General features: G+C 31.4%; 1 protein-coding gene across 2 annotated transcripts in view; it reads right to left on the bottom strand.

Annotated features, from left to right (window-relative positions):
- Positions 1 to 23466, bottom strand: part of LOC139524882 (ubiquitin carboxyl-terminal hydrolase CYLD-like) — a 52097-nt gene that overhangs the window by 10046 nt on the left and 18585 nt on the right. For both annotated transcript variants that reach the window (XM_071320019.1, XM_071320020.1), the window contains exons 5-9: positions 11230 to 11471; positions 9128 to 9552; positions 7759 to 7850; positions 5017 to 5083; positions 3993 to 4128 (exon numbers count right to left, since the gene is read on the bottom strand). In XM_071320019.1, coding sequence (XP_071176120.1) covers positions 3993 to 4128; positions 5017 to 5083; positions 7759 to 7850; positions 9128 to 9552; positions 11230 to 11471 — 962 coding nt within the window. The remainder of the gene's footprint in view (positions 1 to 3992; positions 4129 to 5016; positions 5084 to 7758; positions 7851 to 9127; positions 9553 to 11229; positions 11472 to 23466) is intronic.

Here is a 23466-nt window from a genome sequence, read left to right as displayed (position 1 = left end):
ATTACCATTCAAGGTCGCTTCAAAAAACTAAAACCATCTATGTATGACCATTCAAGGTCGCTTCAAAAAAATAAAACCATCTATGTATGACCATTCAAGGTCGCTTCAAAAAATAAAACTATCTCTGTTTGACCATTCAAGGTCGCTTCAAAAAACTAAAACCATCTATGTATGACCATTCAAGGTCGCTTCAAAAAACTAAAACCATCTATGTATGACCATTCAAGGTCGCTACAAAAAAATAAAACTATATATGTACATGTATGACCATTCAAGGTTGCTTCAAAAAAATAAAACTATCTATGTATGACCATTCAAGGTCGCTTAAAAAAAATAAAACTATCTATGTATGACCATTCAAGGTCGCTTAAAAAAATAAAACTATCTATGTATGACCATTCAAGGTCGCTTAAAAAAATAAAACTATCTATGCATGACCATTCAAGGTCGCTTCAAAAAAATAAAACTATCTATGTATGACCATTCAAGGTCGCTTAAAAAAATAAAACCATCTATGTATGACCATTCAAGGTCGCTTCAAAAAAATAAAACTATCTATGTATGACCAATCAAGGTCGCTTAAAAAAATAAAACCATCTATGTATGACCATTCAAGGTCGCTACAAAAAAATAAAACTATCTATGTATGACCATTCAAGGTCGCTTAAAAAAATAAAACTATCTATGTATGACCAATCAAGGTCGCTTAAAAAAATAAAACTATCTATGTATGACCATTCAAGGTCGCTTAAAAAAATAAAACTATCTATGTATGACCAATCAAGGTCGCTACAAAAAAATAAAACTATCTATGTATGACCATTCAAGGTCGCTTAAAAAAATAAAACTATCTATGTATGACCAATCAAGGTCGCTTAAAAAAATAAAACCATCTATGTATGACCATTCAAGGTCGCTACAAAAAAATAAAACTATCTATGTATGACCATTCAAGGTCGCTTCAAAAAAATAAAACTATCTATGTATGACCATTCAAGGTCACTTCAAAAAAATAAAACTATCTATGTATGAACATTCAAGGTCGCTTCAAAAAAATAAAACTATATATGTATGACCATTCAAGGTCGCTTCAAAAAACAAAACTATCTCTGTTTGACCATTCAAGGTCGCTTCAAAAAACAAAACTATCTCTGTTTGACCATTCAAGGTTGCTTCAAAAAAAATAAAACTATATATGTATGACCATTCAAGGTCGCTTCAAAAAACAAAACTATCTCTGTTTGACCATTCAAGGTTGCTTCAAAAAATATAAAACTATCTATGTATGACCAATCACTGTAAATTTAAAGTAAATGTATATTCAGAGATTTTTGCATGTATTAAATCTTGCAATTTCTGGGCAATGGACAAAAATGCTGTAAAACTTTAGCAATTTAAACTTTGAGTTTTTCTTTTGCAAAACCTATTCTACCCTAGATTTTGCTGGAACCAGAACATTCAAAATTTCTGAAATTGATTCAATCCACTAATCCATTTAATGAACAGTAAAAAACCTACTGTCATTGTACCTAGTATATAACTGACATTAACTGTCCTAAGTCAGGAACCAGGAGTCGATTTCACAAAAAAAACTGACGACTAAGATTGGTCTTAAGTCATGAACAAAACAGTATACTTATGATAAATCTTAGTCGTAAGTTTTTTTGTGAAATAGTCTCCTGATGTTCAGTGGTTGTTGTTGATGTGATTCATAAATGTTTTTGTTTTTTGTATAGATTTGACGTTGGTTTTTACATTTTTATAGCTTGCTGTTTGGTGTGAGTCAAGGCTCAATGTTGAAGACTTTGATCTATAATGGGTTACTTTTACAAATTGTGACTTGGATGCAGAGTTGTCTCATTTGGCACTTTTAACCCATCTTCTTATATCTATATATTCATATGGATCAATCTTATTTTTTCCTCTAAGCTACTCGCTCCAAAACTATAAAATAAATATAATTGGAGTAGGATCTGCTTACTGTTCCAGAGCACCGGCTGTTACAGTTTTTGGTAGGCTTCTGTTGCACAGCCTTTATTTTCTTTGCAGTGTATGGTGGACTTAGGGGTCATCCATAATTGTCAACCATTTTCCAAAGTGTACAAAACGTACACTTTTTCAGACCCCACACCCTCCCTCAAAAAGTGTACATCAACCATTTTCAGATTTCAAGAGAGCAATCAATCATTCTTAATAAAAAGAAGATCCTGTTTATTATATTTTAGTTTAATATAGAAATTTGCATTGAAAATAAACTAAAACATATCTGACTGTATTATTTGATGACATCTATCTGTGATGCTTGTGTTTTGTTAGAATACAGAGTTCAAAGATTAGTGTTTCCCCTATCACACAGTGGGAACTCCAATGAAAAAGGGCACATAGAGCATGCATAAACTATGCTAAGAATCAAAGAAAGGGAAATGCATGGTTATATTGCATTGGTAAAGTATGGACTGACAATTGTTGATGGAATCAGAGCTTAAGACAGCAATCAATAAAAGTGTAATGTTTTAAAACATTTTAAGTTTTTAAATTTCCCGCCTGTATTTCTATTTAAAAGGTCCCTGTACTTATGCCATTCATGGCACTATTATCGTTTATGTATATATACTGTAACGTGTACATATATATATATATTGGATAATTTTTAAGGTTAAGGTTAAACTTCATATGGAGGTGCTCCTAATTAAAGAAGGCTTATACTAAGAAAATAAGTTTACTTCCGGTTTACTTGTTTACTGTTTTGGAATACATTTCAAGGAAATTAATCGAAAGGACCAGTTTAAAATCTTTTCACAAAATGGTGTCTTGTCAAAAGCAAAACATTCAAAGAATTTAGTGTTTCCATCAGTTTTGTTTATTAAACAGAGTGAAACGATAACGATCTATAATAAAGCAGGGGGTACTGAGAAATGCTTGCAAACTTTTTGTTTAAAAAATTTTACAAGTTTACATTTTTGAAAGATTTAGTAATTATGATATCGAAATAAATATCATCAAGTGAAAATAATAAAGAAAAATTAAGAAGAGAAACACACCCAAGCCAATTCTCGATTTTATACATCGACCTTCCCTACGGAAACGAAATAAATTCTGGAAATTGAAAAAAAAAGCGTACGGTAAAAATGTTGATTTTTTAACCCCCTCCCCCCAAGTGTACGTTTTGTACACTTTGGAAAATGGTTGACAATTATGGATGACCCCTTACTCATCTTTGTATTGTATTTTTGTTTTTAAGTCAGATTGTTGTCATAATGAGTTTTTAATGTCCCTTTGGAATCTTCAGTCTCTATTTGAATCTTTCCTCAAAGAAAGAAATGTTGATTCTGTCCTTGTTCCACATACACACTGATTGATTAAAGATAAATTTCTTTTATTCAGAGTATATCTTATTTTTAGAATGGACTTCTAGAAGACCTTTTTATCTGGTGATAACATATACAATACACAGAAATTGTGATGTCAAAATGTTTGATTGGTAAATGCAAACAGCTGATTGGTTTCTATACAAACTTATAAAATAGATAAACTCATGCTCAAATATTAAAGACCAGTTATCAAGCATAAAAGAAAATTAATCAGATACAAAGTTTTGAATGTTTTGTGAAACTTAAATTGTCTATTTTTATATTACTGACTTTTGATTTAGGGTTCTATATTATTTGAACAGTTGACCTACTCTGTGGTAAGACATCCTGGTACTCCGTCAATTACGTGCAGGAAATAAAATCAAATATTTAAACAGTGCAATTTTTGGGGAAAGTTTACTGCTTTCAGATGATTTAGTTATCTATAGAAAGCATTAAACAGTAAATCTTCTCTCAAAATTGTACTTATTAAAATTTTGAATTTATTTATCTATGTAGCACTTGCTTGATCAATTACCAGGATGTTCAAGCACAGAGAAGGTATCCTGTCAAAACATTGTATATTCCAGAGTCAAAACTTGGTAATATGAAAATGGTCTGTTTTTTATTCCTTGCCATTACCTCTTGTAATTTCAGTCTGTTTTGTAAGAAAGATAATTCAAATAACTGTTGTGTAGTGGGTAATACTAATCTCTCATCTTTCTCCATAAATAATTGAAATAAAAACGATTGTTGGCTTTCTTCAGCATTCTCAGCTCTGTAAAAGTATACAAAGTTGTTGTCAATGGTAAATTAAACAGAAATTATTTCTTTTTATATTTTAATGACTATTTCTTACATACATTTGAAATAGAATTGTTTGAAGCTAACCAAGTGTCAAATAGAATGTTTTACATAAATCTCTTTATCTGCCATAATAGATTTTCTGTTGTTATTTTTTGCATAGGTAAGGCTCATGATTTTCTATTGGTTTTTTTTTGCACAGGTAAGACTTATGGTTTTCTATTGTTATTTTTTGCATAGGTAAGGCTCATGGTTTTCTTTTTTACATGGTTTCACACTGTATCATCTCATTGACTTTTGAGCTCACATGAATAGGGGTATCATTTTTGTTTAGTTTCTTTTGTTACCTATTCTGATTCTGACTCTGACCTCTTTTCAACTTAGTTTTACTGTTTGTATTGCTGTGTGTTTGTTTTTCTTCATTGGCTAGAGATAATGTGGGAGGGTTGAGATTTTAAAAAACATGTTTAACCCCACCACATTTTTGCACCTGTTCCAAGTCAGGAGCCTCTGGCCTTTGAAAGTCTTGTATGAAATTTAATTTTACTTTACTTATATATTTAGGAGTTAAGTATGATATCAATTATCCCTGAACTAGTACACTTCTTTTGTTTAGGGGCCAGCTGAAGCATGCCTCTGGTATACATGGTGACCTTCGGCTGTTTTCTGCACTTTGGTCAGGTTGTTGTCTCTTTGACACATTCCTCATTTCCATTCTCATTTTTATAATGATTTGAGGTGTAGGACTCAGTATTTCATCATTTCAAACATAGAAGACCTTTAATCATGATAATAGTTTCCAAACAAATTGTGTTGTCACAATGTATCATTTCCCTATATCAGAACCACTAGCCTTACTTACTTGATTTGAAGGAATGGATCTGCTTTGGTTATTTGTCCTAATAATAATGATAGAAACTCTTCTGGATCTAAAAGTAACAAGCACATACATCATAAAAGAGTTATTATCAAAATGAAAAACTAATTGTCTAGAATTTACTTTCAAATATAACATTCACCTGGCCCTTGTTATAAAATTTAGTTCAGTACTTCTGAGTACAAAATAGTTTGATTGGTTGATTTCTGAGCCCGAGTACAATAACCATGTTTGAAAGATTTATGACTTTCAAGCAAGGCTTGATTGTGATTTCAATTTTTTATAAAGAAGTAGCTTGGTCAGGAACCTGGGCCCTGGTTGTTCAAAAGTGTTGTTATGCTAAAGCAGTCGTTAAAGTGTCGTTAAAGAATTTAATTTAACAAATTTGTTAGCTGTTGTTAAAAAAAATTAACGACAAAATAAATGTTCAGTGATTGCCTGTTTCTCTTTTTTATATAGATTAGACCGTTGGTTTTTTCAATTTCAATGGTTTTATACTAGTCATTTTTGAGGCATTTTATAGCTTGCTGTTCTGTTTGAGCCAAGGCTCTCTGTAGAATACTGTACTTTGACCTTTAATGCATTACTTTTACAAATATAGACTTAAAGAGATGTCTCATTGGCATTCATACCACATCTTCTTATATCTAACAACTTCTTCAAACTATACAGAAAAAAATCTTTTTACTATATACCAGAAAGTTGAACTAAATGTTAGCCTTGTTAAAACTTTTTTTTTTCTGTTTTAGTAGTGTTTTTTCTTTCATTTTTTCACAAAAAAAGAGAGTGTTTTTGCAGAATTTCATCGTACAGATTGGTTTGTGGTTTCTGCAATAATTCTGTTAATATAACTATTAATTCGCCATTACTGGAATAACAAAGGTTCCTATAAAAATTTGACATAATAATACATAATAACTGTGCTCCCTTAGTTTCTAGCATAATTTTTCATATCACTCTACTATGATTAGAAAGGAAATTATCAGTCAGTAAGATCAAAAGAAAACTTCGTATAAAAGCGATAAATGTGTGTATTGTTGTTAAAGTTTTATTTCCCACGATGATTTCATGTTTGTGGCTTGGATGGAGAATGGTCTCATTGGCACTCATAGCACATCTTCTTATATCTTTGCCAAATCAAAACTGCCATGGAGATTCCCCAGTTAACAGTATAAAAATTTGACAATCACTGTCATGAAGAATAGCACATGCCAAGATTAGGATTCCTTCAGCGTTGAAACAATACAATAAAGTATAGGAACAGGACAATAAAGACTATTGTTGTAATTGTTTTGTACTTTTCTTTCATTTCATGTCTTTATTGTCCTTTTTTTTATTCACTTGAAGTATTTCTTATTTCCAAAATTAAAACATTATGCCCCTCTTCTATTGAAGGCATGGCCATTTTCACTGAACAAAAACACAATTTTATCTTGGGGCCAGCTGAGGATCACCTTTAAGGTGAGTTGTCAGGGGCGGATTTAGGCAGGGGCGTGGCGGGCGTGCGCCCCCTAAAATTTGCAAAGCATGGGTTGTCCTCAGCTCAATAAAGTATCTGAACAGACGACGAATATTAATCTCGTCGCATTGCATCTGTTTTAACATTCAAAGAAGTATATAAAACAGTAAGTTTAACAGAATCAACGTGATTACTAATAAACTGACCTACGGTTTATTTATAAGTTCTATAAATATATTATACTTCATCGCGGTACTGCGTTTGGTGAAAAAATATCATAGGCTTTTAGCAGTTCAAGTAAAACAATGTGACATGGTAGTTGCGGATTTTATAAACAATTGCTTTGATAAGTTCAAAAACAACCCTACCTCACTTTCCCACGAAGTAGGCGAAAGTGCCCTACCCGCGATTGGGTTGGTTATTTCATTATTGCACGGCCAAGAAAACAGTCCTGTTTAAATTCTTTCTTAATGAAAGATAGGAATACTGGTTCAAGCAAAAGGTTCGTTTATTAATTTGTATCATTGTTTAACATCTCTGTATGATATCAATATATGTTTCTCACTTTCAACCTGTAAAGTTTGCCGAAGCATGCATAAACGGTGAAGGCCCCCAACCCGTACTACAGTATTACATAGGATCCCACGAAAATAAACATATTTTCGCAAGGACCTCATTCTGATTTTACAGGTTTGCGGTAGAAATGTATATAAAAAGTTTGACACGACCTCCGGAAATAGAAGAAAAAAAAATTAAGAAAAGACAATTAAAAATCGCTGGCAAAAGTAGAAATTCTTGTTTTCAAAATCTTATATTAGTCAGTAAGCTATTATTGAGTCAATGAATAGAAGCTTGCAGATTTCTTGTTAATTATAGTGATTACAAATTGTCAGGGGTGGATTTATGCAGGTCTAGCTTGAAACTTAAATTTCTCGCCAATTTTACCACAAAATATTTATTTCTCGCCACGCTTGGCAAGATATCTACATTGCACCCTCTCTAGAAGAATATTTCAATAATTTCGATAATAATACCTTCAAAATAAATTCGGCGGAAATTTAAGTTTGCGCCCCCCCTAACCGAAAATCCTGGATCCGCCCCTGGTTGTGGTGTGTCAGCACTTTTCAAATCAGTGTGAAGATGCATTGTTGGCCTTTGGCTGTTGTCTGCTCTTTGGTCGGGTTGTTGTCTCTTTGACATATTCCTTATTTGCATTCTCAATTCTATGGAATAAAAACACTATTGATATATATATTCTTTATTTTTACCCTTTTCTTCACTCATCATCCCTGGTATATTTCCAAGTTTATCCAATAGGTGGCGTAGTTTCATCACTTTATCCGCTCGTACATAGAAATGACTACAAAATAAACCAGTAACATTATAAATACAATCATATCCTATAAGTTGTTGAACAAGAACATCATTTATCATAATCATGATATTTATTATTTTATTTGATTATTCAGAATTATTCCCGTTATATCTGATATATTTTTGTACATATTTGTTTTATTTGTTGTGTTTCTGTACATTTTGATATAACTTTTTATTATGAGCTGATGTCTGTCAGTAACATATCTAATACAAAATAGTATTAGCATTTAACAATTTTAAAACATAACATTATGAATACTAAAATTCTAAATCCATTTATAATATTTAGTTTAGTTACCTAAATGTTTACTAATTCATTGATAATTCTTTTAATACAGTTTTCACCATGTTAACTATGGTTATACCCTTCTAAAAGACAAACGGAAAAAGCACCATGCAAAATTCTTTAATTTCACTTTCCGATATATTGATGATGTCCTATCACTGAATAACCCATATTTCAGCCAATATTTGCATCTCATATATATCCCAGTGAACTTGAAATTAAGGATACTACTGATACTAGAAGGACTGCTTCATACCTTGATCTTTTCCTCAATATTGACACAGATGGATGACTTCACACGAAAATCTATGATAAATGGTACAATTTCAACTTCCCAATTATCAATTTCGCATTTCTCAGCAGTATCATACCCTCTGCCCCTTCTTATGGTGTTTACATATCTCAATTAATACATTATTCTTGTGCATGTTCACACTATATGGACTTCATATACAGGAGTGTGCTTCTATTTCACAGAAACTGCTCCAACAAAGTTATTAGGTGACACTCTGTAAATTTTACGGACATCATCACGAATTGGTTGATCCATACGATGTATCTTTGTCCAAACTAACTATGGACATTTTTAACACGTGTTAGATTGTGGTTTGTCATTACGTCGTCAGATCTTTTTATTACCGAACGTGACTTATTCCCGAATGTGACTGTTTTTGCTGAGTGTGATTCGTATTGCTTTAAGGCGTGGCATGTTACTTTTCCATCCCAAATTAATTTGTTGGGTTTTGATGTTGTGTTTGATTATTTGAACACCAGACCAAAAATTTCATGATTATTAGAATACTTGATTATCTAGGACTTTATTTTATTAGTTGGTTATCTTGTTTAAAACAAATAATAAACTGAGTATTCCAACACCCTGCTTAATTCGACATTTTTTCCTGGTCCCCCTGTGTGTCTGACATATTTTCCTGGTCCCCCTGTGTGTCTGATAACTCATGTTTCACTGTACTTACCATCTTAAAGGATTGACTATTCCTTCCTTCAGAACATTAATAACTTCTTCATATTCTTGATGGTCGTCTAAACGTTTAGGTCTATATAATATTCCATCATATACAGTTGTAAAATAAAACATTGCAAACAAAGTAGCATCTAAATAACAAGAGTTATGGTGACCTTGAATTCCTTTTTGTTTCCCACAAATTTTTGTTCCGATTTCACTTTCACTTAAAGAATCTGGAGGAGAAATGTTTCCATGAACGTCAGGAGTTTCAAAACTTCCAAAATTATTTCCTAATGCTCCTCTTCCATGCTGATCAACAAAACGTTTATCTTTACGACACTTATATAGAGGTACAAAAAATCCTTTTTTATCGGGACAAGAGAAATAACGAATTTTCTTAAATGTTCCATCTGTACCCGCTGAAATTTCCTCTTCCTGTAAAGGAAATAATCATACATTTATTTATTATTTATTTTTTATGTTTAACACCACTTTTAAGCACTACTTTTTGCTATTTTGTGGCAGCTAGTTTTTATTGGTGGAGGAAGCCAGAGTACTCAGAGAAAACCACTGACAATCGATAGGAAAACTGACTATCCTTAACAGTTAATATTGGAGTGGAGTGAACCCCCACAAGCCGGATTCAAACTCACAACCTCAGTGTTGACTGGCTAGTGATAACAGTAGTAACTACTTAAACCACTCTGCAATGAGGCTCCTTAATCAATCATACATAAAAATCAACAAAAAACTTAAAATCAGGTATCTGTAACTTTGCTTTTACATTAAATTACTGTCATTATTATTTTATTCGATCCTGGGTTATTAATTTTATGAATTTCAGGTTTTAGTTACATTTGTAATTTCAGGTTTTAGTTACATTTGTATGTACACTTTCCTGACTTTGGCAGTAACCTTAGTGTGCATTGTGTCCAGTTTTAACTGAACTAGCTAGTACACATTTTTGTTTAGGGGCCAGATGAAGCCCGACTCTGTTGAAGACGTCTTTGGTGGCTTTGGGCTTTTCTCTGCTATTCGGTAGTGTTTTTTTTTCTCTTTGAACCATTCCCCATTTCCTTTCTCAATGCTTTTTTGCAATTTCATGAAATCTAATATACCGGTACACAAAAATATAATATTTCCTAAATCCAAGAAAACATGCAAAGTTGCTGACCTAATTCTATTAAATTGTACCTAAGAAATGTGTGAAGGAAATATTTTTTGTAAAAACATACAGACAGATGGAAATTGTTGATGCTAATACAACAGCCTATCAAATATCATTGATGCATCATAAGTGCCCTTGAACTGACCTTGTTTCATAGTTTACAAAAGTATGACACACTGTTTATGCTACTGCTGAAACTGCAGGCTTAAGTCACGCAATTTGTCGGGGAAAAAAAATGTATGACAACTGTATATTGATATATTTGTACCATGAACTGAAAAGGACCATAACCCACCTAAATTCAAGCAATACTTTGAAGATATCCTATAGCTTCATTTACTTTGTTTGTCATCATAAGACACAATTGTTCACCTTAAGGAAACTGATATTATGATTATAGTTTTCCTTAAACACCTAAAAAAACTGACAGGAATATCACACTTCCACAGCACAGAAACTATGTCAAATTACTTTTTTGTTTATAATAAATTTCCGTTTTACAATTCAGATTGAAACCTTCATGTGAGATTGGTACGATTAAAATTATGTAATACTGAAAGGGGCACTAGCTGTCAAATTCATGTCCACTGATTTGACTCAAATTCTCATATTTGATTCATGACCATGTAAAACATTTACCCAAATTATAAGAAGTCAAAAATAAACAATGTACAGGGCACAGACTTGATAACTTGTAGCTTCCTTTCGTGCGTATTTTAGTCTTGACACCATCTAATTAACTATTAAAGGTTGACCTCCAAAGACCTCCTATGGTCATATATAGAAGCTTGATGATTATTGCAGAAGACAATATGTTGATAGCCAGGTATTGTTTGGTTTTAGTGTTGTTGGTTTGCTGTCTAATTGTTGATGCAATACATCTCATTTTGCCTTATATTTGTATATACAATGTATTACTCAGTTGGAAGAGTAGACAAACTAACCATTTCTAAGCCAGCAATTGGCCTTGTTGGTTCCTTCTGGTCTGGCAGGGAACCAACCCACCTTATGACCCCATATAAAGGAGGATTCTGCATGACTTCAACCATTGACCCCACTTCTAGATCGGGATCAGCAGGAGGAATGGACTTCATACTTTTACGGGTCCCTGGAGGTTCAATAGACTGACTCCCGGGCTCAGAGGACTGTAGACTCTGTTGAGATTGTTCCTTCTTCAATTTTTGATCTATAAATAGAATATGTCAATAAAATTATGTATATATTGTTTTATCCATTTTACTTTATAAATTGTCTTCCATTTTTTATCTATAAATAGAATATGTCAATAAATTGTATACATGGTATATTGTTTTATTCATTTTATTTAGTAAAATGATATGTCCTGTTCTTAACTTCCTTGATCTTTAAACCAGAACTAATATATATCTATATATAAGATGAAATATACCTATATATCTACCTTGAATATGATCTCCCAGTATATCATCAACTGTTGACATTCCTAATGAATGAGACTGATTCATTTATAATTCAAGGTTGCTAGACTTTCTGTATGCATCCTTGAGTCTGATTACATAATTATAAGATACTTAGTTTCCCAAATATAACCTCAGATAGATGTAAAACATAGTAAAACTAGTTGTAGGTAAAAACATATACAAGGATATAAAAACCAATTGAAAAAAGTATACAGGTAAAATTACCTTCATTTTAGGGCACATATCTTTCTTGGATGTGTCAATCTAATTAAAAACCATTCTCTCATTGCTTCATTTTCTGATATGTTGCATGGGACATATCAGAAAACGGAAGCAATAAGAGATTGATTTTTAGATAAAGGATGTATCTGCATAACAAATTATATATTGTTATAGTTTTATATGTCTATAAGAATTAACGGTTTACAGATGCATACATTTGAATAACAATGCATGAGTTTTCCATAACTTCCCTTAACTTTGTTAATTGTAAAGTCCCTTTTGGTAAAACAGCTCCTCACAACTCAATGTCGTTAGACGTCCCTGGTTTAAGTATTCTTGATCAATGCTGATAAAAATAAATCAAGAGGAGTGCTACAGATGCATGAAATTATAAGGTGTTTGAATAGAGAATGGAAACATTGAAGGTGTCATAGAGACATCAACCTACAGCTAGGGATGGGTCTTAAATGCCGAAAGAATATCTGGCACTCTGAGGTGTGCTTCAGGTGAATGTTATTTTTATTTAGATGAGACTTCAGTCGTGCCTCATAAAATTTACTTACAGTACATAGTTTGCTGCGTGAAATGGTAATCTTAACTTCAGATCTCATCTCACAAACTGAGGTAACATATAAGTATTGTCCCATAATTCTATGGTTTCTTCTAGTTTTACTTCCCATTGAGTATTATGTAAACTGAGAAACACGAAAAAACCAAAGCAGACAACTAAAACATGCGTATTTGAAACCGAGAAGGATTTTGTTATCTCTTGCTTTAATCAAATATGCCCTTAACACATTTATATTTTTCTGTTTTCTGTTCACACATCGTTGTCAATATGATGGAATTTTTTGTGACTGTCATACAAGTGAGAGGTTTAGCTAGCTACAAAACCTGGTTTAATCCACCATTTTTAACATAAGAAAAGGCCTTTACCAAGTCAGGAATATGACAGTTGTTGTTGTCAATTCCTTTGAAGTGTTTTATCATTTGATTTTGCCATTTGAAAAGGAACCTTCCTTTTTGAATTTTCCTTGGAATTCAGTATTTTTGTGATTTCACTTTTTACATAAATCCTTTGTTTATATGATAGACAGACACTAAAATAATTCTATATATATTTTTTCAAATTTACTTAAAAAAGTGTTGAATGTATGCACACAATTTAAAGTTTTGTAAATAGAAGCACCCTCATTACTTATATTGTTATAGAAAGGGATATTTTATCGGATAATATTTTGATTCAAATTCAAACATTTAGGAAGTAAATTAGGCTAGATGCTATTGTGTTTTTTTGTATATGTATTTCATAACTAAACATACTTATTCTGGTATTTAAATATGTACTGTGCATACATACATTCATTCCTAAATAGAAACACTCATTCATACTGAAGGTTTTAAAACATATTTTAATTAAAACACTGTCATGGTATTAATCCATTTTTTTATTTACACATAATTTCATACTACAAAATAAAAAATCAATGATAAAAATTTAAAAAAACGTAAAACAAATTACTTCCTGAAGGTTCAAAACAATTTATAGAAATACAGATTAAAGTTATCATACATGTTTTATATATATATGTACTATCATTTTTATTTCAATAAATTTGAAAATACAAATAGTCTTCACTTTATGTGACCCTGTAGAATGAGAATGATTTTATTTTTTTTTACTATTTTTTATTTATAATTTTAAACCATTGAATACAAATTTTACAGAGTCTAACAGATCCCTTCAGTTGATTCTTTTGGAGAATATTTTGTGGTCACATTTTTTTGTAAAGAAAAACTTTAACGTAAACTGACTCAATATAAAATGTTTGAGAGTAAAATTCTTATCATTTTATTCATTTATGATACTGTCAATTTAGAAATAAAGGTGTCGTTTTCTTATTGAGATTTTTTAACAAATTGTCAAAAATGCAAGATAAATTATTGTGATTTGATGAAAATCTGTTTACAGTTCTTGTTATTGAGGATCACACCCAATCCCATTATTTGATTAACAAAATCCTTATAATAATTTATGAATTTACTGATTATTTTTTTTTTATAATTTTTTGTTTGTTAAAGGAAGTAAGTCAAATTACTTGTTTGATTAATTATCTTCCTTGAGATTAAAAGAAAATGACACTTTTCAAAGTGTATTACCTTGGTGAATAAGTATTTGCCCCAAATTTAAACAAAGGTGTTAAAAAGTTATATAATTTCCACAAATTTAGGAAATTCCACTCATTGAATATTAATGACCACAAAGGAATATTTGATTATTTATTGCATAAATTATTATTAAGTTTAAAATATAGAACTTGGGTTTTGAAAATTTTATTTTTGGAAAATAAACAATTTCAGAGTCATGGATATTAGGCAATATCCTACATGTATACACTGTTGGTGATTTAAAAGAGATGATTAAATTACGGATTAAATGTCAATTTTTTATGAATGAAACAAGGAAGTAAATAACAGAATAAATATTTAAACACTTCAATGAAGACTAAAAAAAACCAATTTAAATCTATATCAGGAGAGAAGGGGTTATCCAGAAAGTCAACTTTTCAATGATATATTAAGATGTAAATTTGAGATGTAAACAATACATGGACAAAATAAAAATAAGAATGACTTAAATGAAATTTTAAAGAACCTTTTATAAGCAATCCACATATATATTTAATATGGTATATTATAAGTCCCACTTCCCCAAACATGATCCCCTATTTCATATTTTCCTGATTATTGAGCTCACTATACATGCTAGAGGGTTTTTAAAATAAGTTGACAAATATAATTATATATATTTGGATTAGATAAGAAATAAAGGTGCTTTCGCAACCACAAACCAGGTGCTCCACAGGGCGAAGCTTTATACGACCGCAGAGGTCGAACCCTGAACAGTTGGGGCAAGTATGGACAAAACATTCAAGCATGATACAGCTCTGAATTTGGATTGTGATCAAATTTTTGACATTACATGTTTTTTTTTTTACACAAAACAAATGTCAAGATTTTACAAATCAATTAAAGATTTCTTCTTCAAACTTTTTAAATCTAAAATTAAATAGTTGACACAGCATAGGTTTCTGACACAGAATGAATGTGGTCTAATGAACTTAAAAGTTTTTTTTTGCCTTTGAGCAATTCACTATGCTGTTGAATATTAATCCTCTCAAAAAAATGTTAGAAGAAATTTTCTTTTTATTTATGAAATCTGAAATGAGAAAAATTTACCCCCCCCCCCCCCCCTTTTTTTCACATCGCCGTTTCCCTTTTCCAAAACTGATGATATCAATTCAAATTTCTAATAGAGTTTGCAACAATAACTACTCTTTTAAATACATCATAAAATATTAAAATGTAAAATAAAGTGCTTGTTATCACTGAATGGTAAAGATTGGTTGGTAGTAAAAGTGAATATACATTGTTTATTGTATAAAACAATAAAAAAAACTTCATCAGCAACGTTTTATATTGGCAAATTTCCAATGAAGTTATTTACATAAAGTTATTGGCAAATAAAAATAGTAAAATGACATCATAGTCATGTCTGGCAAATGTCCAACATACATTATCTAAAAACATTTTAGATAAGATAAGGAAAAAAGCTTCATCAGCAACATTTTATATTGGCAAATTTTCAATGAAGTTATTTACATAAAGTTATTGGCAAATAAAAATAGAAAATGACATCATAGTCATGTCTGGCAAATTTCCAACATATATTATCAACTACTATTCTATACAAAGAAAGATAACTCCAATTGAAAATTAACTGCTATTGCACAATATTGTGCAATTAGATATTTCTTGCTATTGTGCAATACTGTGCAATTGAAAATTTCTTGCTATTGCACAATACTTGATATGGAATCCTGATTTGGACCAACTTGAAAACTGAGCCCATATAAATCAAAAATCAAAGTACATATTTAGATAAAGCATATCAAATAAGCCCAAGAATTTAATTTTTGTTAAAATCAAACTTAGTTTAATTTTGGACCCTTTGGACCTTAATGTAGACCAATTTGAAAACTGGACCAAAAATTAAGAATCTACATACACAGTTAGATTTGGCATATCAAAGAACCCATTTATTCAATTTTTGATGAAATCAAACAAAGTTTAATTTTGGACCCCCATTTGGACCAACTTGAAAACTAGGCCAATAATTAAAAATCTAAGTACATTTTTAAATTCAGCATATCAAAGAACCCCAAGAATTCAATTTTTGTTAAAATCAAACTAAGTTTAATTTTGGACCCTTTGGACCTTAAAGGGAAACTTCGCAAAAAAATCAAAAATTGATATTATGTTCATTCTGTATAAAAATGCTCAAATTCATAGATATTAAAGTTTTATTCCGCTAGATAAGCGATCACCATCGATTTTAAATTTAGAGTATCAATTCTCTGCGATCCGCCATTTTGTCTTCTTTCCCGATTAATAAAAACGATATGTCTATAAACCACAAAGAAACAAAACTACAGTAACCGATGTAGTCGTAATTGCGTGTCGATATCTTGTCAATCGTACGGTTGTTTTAGCCGACTAACTAACTTGATACGAAAAATATTCTTACTTTTTTTAAATTACCATGGTCTGTTGTTTTTAAACTGTTGATACAGGAATTAGGTGAAAAGTCAAAGTTGAAATCATAAATAAGTGTTCTGTGAAAATTGTTTTCGAAAATCTAATTTGTTCATAATTCTTTAAAGTAATAAACAAATATATTTTGATCTTCCCTCATCTGATCACCAGCATGGCTAATGCCCGCGTCACACTGTCCCGATTTTTACGCCGATGGCAACACAATTATGGAAATTTTCAAAATCGGGACTGATCGTATCCAGATCGGGCTATTCGTAGTGCCATCTTTAACCATCGTAGAACCATCTGCCACTTTTTCTAGCCTTCGGGGACAACTTCGGGAAGGGTTCTAAATTTTTTAACATGTTAAAAAATCCCCGAAGGTGCGTCCGATGTTGAGGGTTCGTATTGAGTTCGTATCACCATCCTCACCATCGTAATGTCACCGGGAATGCATCTTTGAACATCGTATTGCATTCGTGTTTCCATCGTTTCCATCGGGCAGTTTTGACATTACGATGTCTACATGAACGAATCACGAAGCTACCCGAAGGTCTTACGATGGCAACACGACTTCGTGAAGACCTCGTAATCCCGTCGTGATGCCATCGAATAAAAGTACGAAGGTGACAAGATGGAACTACGACGGCAATAAATCCAGCTAAATGTAAGTTAATTTTCGCGCTTAAATACATTTAAAGTGCCATGCGCGATATGCACTAGTCAGTCTAATACGACAGTTAAGAAAGACGTTCACAAAACATGGACCTCATATCATATGATTCTATGAGAACAAGAAAGGCGACAGCGTTGTTTCTATTAAAGGGAAATTCCGCGATTTTTTACTTATCATCTAATTATGTTCATCTTAACATAAAAAACACATTTGCAAAGTTTTGAATTTATATTCCTTCTAATAACGGAGAAAATCAAGTATTTGTAACTTTTTTGGTTGAATTCTCGAGTGGGTCGTGACGTATTAGCCCGATTTATTGAATTCTGGGAAAAAATAAAATCTGTTTAACTCTTATAGCTTATCGACAATATACGTAATTAAAAGCGCACAGCTGACGAATGGTCGAAGTTATAAACCACAATATAAGAATGAACGAAAGTGAATATGCATATATATACTGTTTTGTATTGATTGAATTAGACTCCTATAAAATTATCTCTAGTAAATGTTTTTGAATAAATTTAATTAATTATTGTTGAGATTTTTTTCATAAAATATTTATTGAACATTTTTACTGATATTGATTTCAGTTCTATTTACCGATAATCATTTCAATGCAACTAATGTGTGAGCAGAGTGTGTATATTATTTTGTAAAGGTCACTGTATATTTCTCGGCTTGAGGTCAATTCGTTTACCTTGTAGCTATTTAGCCGCAGGTGTGAGTTCAAGCGTACACAGGTATAAATGTTGTTATTTGGAAAGGATAAATAGAAAGGATTAGAGTATATGCTGTCATGATGTTAATACACTAAGATTAAATACACGATGAGAATAAAGATACAATAATTAAATTGTGTAAATTAATTGAAAATAAAATTCAGATTCGTAATTCCGAAAGTGTATAAAAATAAAAGGAAACAATTTTTGATTACTTTCTTAGCGGCAATTGGCGTAAAGATTCAAATATGAAGCAAAAAATAGTAGTTTTAATCTTTAATAAAAACTAAATGCAATATTACCCAATTTGATATACCATTGTACATCTGTTTGATATCATTGACTTTACCGGAATTTCTTAACTTGTATTCAAATCTGGCTGTGTTTAAATGCTAATAAAACTATTGCAATTTTAAAGTTTTTAATTGACAAAAAAATACAACATATGTAACATGCATAATTTTTTTTTAGTTTCTTTTTAACATTGGAAGTAATACCTTTAGCCATGCTGGTGATCAGATAAGGGAAGATCAAAATATATTTGAAAAAAGTTTATTACTTTAAAGAATTATGAACAAATTAGATTTTCGAAAACAATTTTCACGGAACACTTATTTATGATTTCAACTTTGACTTTTCACCTAATTCCAATATCAACAGTTTAAAAACAACAGACCATGGTAATTTAAAAAAAAGTAAGAATATTTTCCGTATCAAGTTAGTTAGTCGTATTAAACAACCGTACGATTGACAAGATATCGACACGCAATTACGACTACATCGGTTACTGTAGTTTTGTTTCTTTGTGGTTTATAGACATATCATTTTTATTCAACGGGAAAGAAGACAAGATGGCGGATCTCGGAGAATTGATACTCTAAATTTAAAATCGATGGTGATCGCTTATCTAGCGGAATAAAACTTTAATATCTATGAATTTGAACATTTTTATACAGAATGAACATAATATCAATTTTTGATTTTTTTGCGAAGTTTCCCTTTAATTCAAATGGAACAAGAAAAGTAGGTATTATAGGCTCAGGATTTACTTTTACAAATAAAATATTATTTTTTGTCAATTTTTCATATCAAATAACATAATGAAAATCATAAACGCGCCTCGTATACCAACACTGCAGGTACACGTATATAGGGAAACCAACTTTTTCTTCATTATTCTGATTTTTTTATGTATCGTCTGAGATGTTGTCACACGAATGTTTACTCCATAAACATTTTGTTTTCTATATGTCATAGTTGCCGCATTTGTTGCTTTCCCCACATCCTTCCTTTAGTCTATATTATTATGATATTCTCCTGGAAAGAGCTCTTTTTGAATAAAAGGGATCAACGAACCCATTACCTTACCTTTAAGATAGATCAGTAAACATGGGCATAATTATGGGTGATTATTCAGACTAGTGCACACATTTTACAGTTCAAACAAGGCAATGCCGAGCGTGGCATCCCCTCGTATGTAACATATTTGGGACAAATATGGACACTATATTTGTATATGACACATGCAGAAAATGGTAAATTGAATACGCATATTTGATACATAAACTATTTTTTTAGAAATCAACCAAATTATTCAGTAACTGGAAATACCCACGGTCTTCCGTCTTATGATTAAACCAAAAATAAAATGTACAATATAATATATATTCAATATTGATCAAACAATTTGAAACGCGTGATGCCTTCGGCATATAATTTAAATGCATCGTAAGCTGTACAGACATCGTATGGCCATCGCGCCATCATCGTAATCCATCGTGTAGCCTTCGTGATCCATCTTGTAGTCTTCGGCTGAGATATGAAGCTTAAATACCGTCTTCGGTTAACCTTCGTATGTCCATCTTTTGCTATCGTATATACTTTCGGCACCCTCGTATAGACTTCGTTATTCATCGTACTTGCTTCGGTCACTTTTTGGTATTTTAACGAGATCGGGACCAACTTCGTACGAACTTACAATTTTCGCATTCGGGTGTCCATCGTATATAAAAATCGGGACAGTGTGACGCGGGCATTTTTAAAGGTATTACTTCCAAAGGTATTGTGAGGGGTGTGAGGTGACACGTCCAGGTATTCAAGCGATTTCCTGTCGGGCTTGCAAGTTCATGCATCGTTTCACTTCTGCAGGTATTGATCGAATCCGGGTCCGTTCGCGCCCATTCACGTTCGCGCCCTTTCACTTTCGCACCCTACACGTTCGCGCCCAATTTTTATTGGTTTTGTGTTTGATAACTTTATAACCAAGTTTTGGCAAGTGTATTCCTATTAGTATATTTGTTGTCATTGTCTCAAAATAAAGTGAGACAGCGTGTTTTTTGTGTTGAATAAATCTTAATCATGTTTTGGATAGTGTATTGTTAAAACATTTTTAATCATTGTTTCTAAATAAAGTGAGATTCTGACGACCGGGATTTTGGGTTGGAATAAATCTTAAATATTAATCAATTTTGGTTAGTGTATTGCTAATGTTATTTTTTATTTAATTGTTTCAGATCAAAGGGGTCAATCTGTTATCTTTTGTGTTTTTCATTTAAAATTATCAATGTTTTACTCATACGAAGCTAAATACAGTATACATGCTGTGTTTACATCAAGGCAATTTAAAACAACAATCATGATTACTGGAACTTGATTTTTAATTGGGTGCGAACGGACCTTGGGTGCGAACGTGCGAGGTGCGAACATGTAGGGTGCGAAAGTGTATTGGGCGCGAACGGACCTGATACCGTATTGATCAGTGTACACGGCTGATAACTTATAACTTATAACTATCAGATGAATAATATACAACTCTGTCTTACTTGTCATTACTTAACTCATACGCTTGTTTATAAATAACATTTCTGGTGTAAAGAATATAATTCATAAACATATAAATAATACCCAAAAAATAAGATTTGATGAAATTAAAATCTATTTAAAAAAAATTTCCAAGGGTGAATTTGGGAAAATGTAATATATAGTCATTGTCAATAGTGAAGGACAGATTGGAACATACCAGAAATATTGATTTAAAAAATGAACGCACTTGTCGACGATTCGTTTATACGACTGGGTAGAAAGTTACGAACTACAGCGCAATTTAAAATATATACATGTATACATTGAACATAAGAAAAAAACATATATTTTGAATAAATAGGGGTAAAAGTGTTGTAAATAGACTATAGTCCACGTATGCCAACAGTATGTAATCATCGAATGTCGATAGACTATTTTATACCAGAAGAAGAAGAGAACCAATTTTATTTAAATACAGGTCGATGTATAACTTTTGCTTTGGTTTATTGAAGCTGTGGACCTAGTAAAATCACAGATTTATATTTCAATAAGATTGTTCTCAAACAAAGGAAGTAATTCGTCATCACAATTGTTATATATGCCACTGGACGAACACTAATTATCCCCAGGGAATGTGAATATTTTGCTGGGAAACTTTTGAGTATCAAAGTTTCAAATTAATTTCGGGATTTATTTTCTTTCTTGGTATTCAATAACAGAAAAAAGAATAAATTACTTGTTCGCTAAATAGGGGTATTCTTGTCAGATAAAAGACTTTTAGTTATATTTAAAAAATAGGGAAATATGACATTAAATTGGTTCTGTCTTTTTTTTAAACATCGTTAAAAAGATGTGTGTCTATTATAAGGTGAACGCCACAAGAACCCTGTAATACTAGTACGAGAGTATAGCATGTAAACATTCCTTCTCAATAATATGGTTGTATTGGAAATCTTTTCATACAGATTGACAACTCATTGTCCGATATGCATGTAATATTTGCCACATGACGCCCATAGTTCTTTCTACCATCATCATCTTATTCTGTGATATTGCTGTAAACATCGATGGTTCACACCCAAACAAAATGGGAGTAATGGACCTTCAGAGCTTCTCCGTGTTATACACTTGTGAAATATATAGACGAAATTTCTGTATTGAAATGAATCTACATCTCACAAACAGGATTTTCAAATAACGATTGTGAGTAATCACCTTACAAACCAATATAAACGTATGGCAAGATATAACCATGAAGGAATTTAGTTTTTGTCAGACGCAAGAACTCATCACTATATATATCATAAACGTATACGTATATATATGCATACAGTTTCAAATATTAAGAACAAGCGGTCGATGTCGATAGGCTGTTTTCTAACTGTTCAGAGTTAGACATGTCACTTGTTCATTCTTGGAAGCCTTCATATTCCTCGTCTAACGATGGGAACTCTTTCTGATTGTGTTGACTATAAATGCTTGTATGGTAATTCTGTCGTTTATCTGTACAAGCGGTTGCATTTCCTCTCCTTTCCCAACAAACAAACGAACGAAACGCCACTAGTCTGATTTCTCTGGAGCTCATCCTCAATGGCTCTTATACGTCAGGAAACTTACATGTATACTAATAATGATTGTTTCAAGAACAACGATGTATGGACGAACTATTATAAATTCGTCAATATTAGTTATGCATGACTAAAATATAACTTTTATTACAACTACTGTATTACTTATTTGGATTAATGACGGCTATCATGTTCAACATTGCACAAATATTATCATAGAATTTAAAAAAAAATCCTCAAAAATCCTCAAAAGAAATAATGCCTTAGCTTAGATAATTGATATTCTTTTCACAAAAAGTTTGTGTAAATGATTGTCAAATGAATTAAATTATGTAAGAATAAAATGTTAAAAAGAAACTAAAAAAAAATCATGCATGTTGTATGTTGTATTTTTTTGTCAATTAAAAACTTTAAAATTGCAATAGTTTTATTAGCATTTAAACACAGCCAGATTTGAATACAAGTTAAGAAATTCCGGTAAAGTCAATGATATCAAACAGATGTACAATGGTATATCAAATTGGGTAATATTGCATTTAGTTTTTATAAAAGATTAAAACTACTATTTTTTGCTTCATATTTGAATCTTTACGCCAATTGCCGCTAAGAAAGTAATCAAAAATTGTTTCCTTTTATTTTTATACACTTTCGGAATTACGAATCTGAATTTAATTTTCAATTAATTTACACAATTTAATTATTGTATCTTTATTCTCATCGTGTATTAAATCTTAGTGTATTAACATCGTGACAGCATACTCTTTCTAATCCTTTCTGTTTATCCTTTCCAAATAACAACATTTATACCTGTGTACGCTTGAACTCACACCTGCAGCTAAATAGCTCAAGGTAAACGAATTGACCTCAAGCCGAGAAATATACAGTGACCTTTACAAAATAATATACACACTCTGCTCACACATTAGTTGCATTGAAATGATTATCAAAACAATAACGGTAAATAGAACTGAAATATTTTCAGTTCAATATCAGTAAAAATGTTCAATAAATATTTTATGAAAAAAATCTCAACAATAATTAATTAAATTTATTCAAAAACATTTACTAGAGATAATTTTATAGGAGTTTAATTCAATCAATACAAAACGGTATATGCATATTCATTTTCGTTCATTCTTATATTGTGGTTCATAACTTC

This window comes from Mytilus edulis, chromosome 5 (genome assembly GCF_963676685.1).
Source record: "Mytilus edulis chromosome 5, xbMytEdul2.2, whole genome shotgun sequence".
Classification (NCBI taxonomy): Eukaryota; Metazoa; Mollusca; class Bivalvia; order Mytilida; family Mytilidae; genus Mytilus; species Mytilus edulis.
This window is presented reverse-complemented; position numbering and strand designations above follow the sequence as displayed.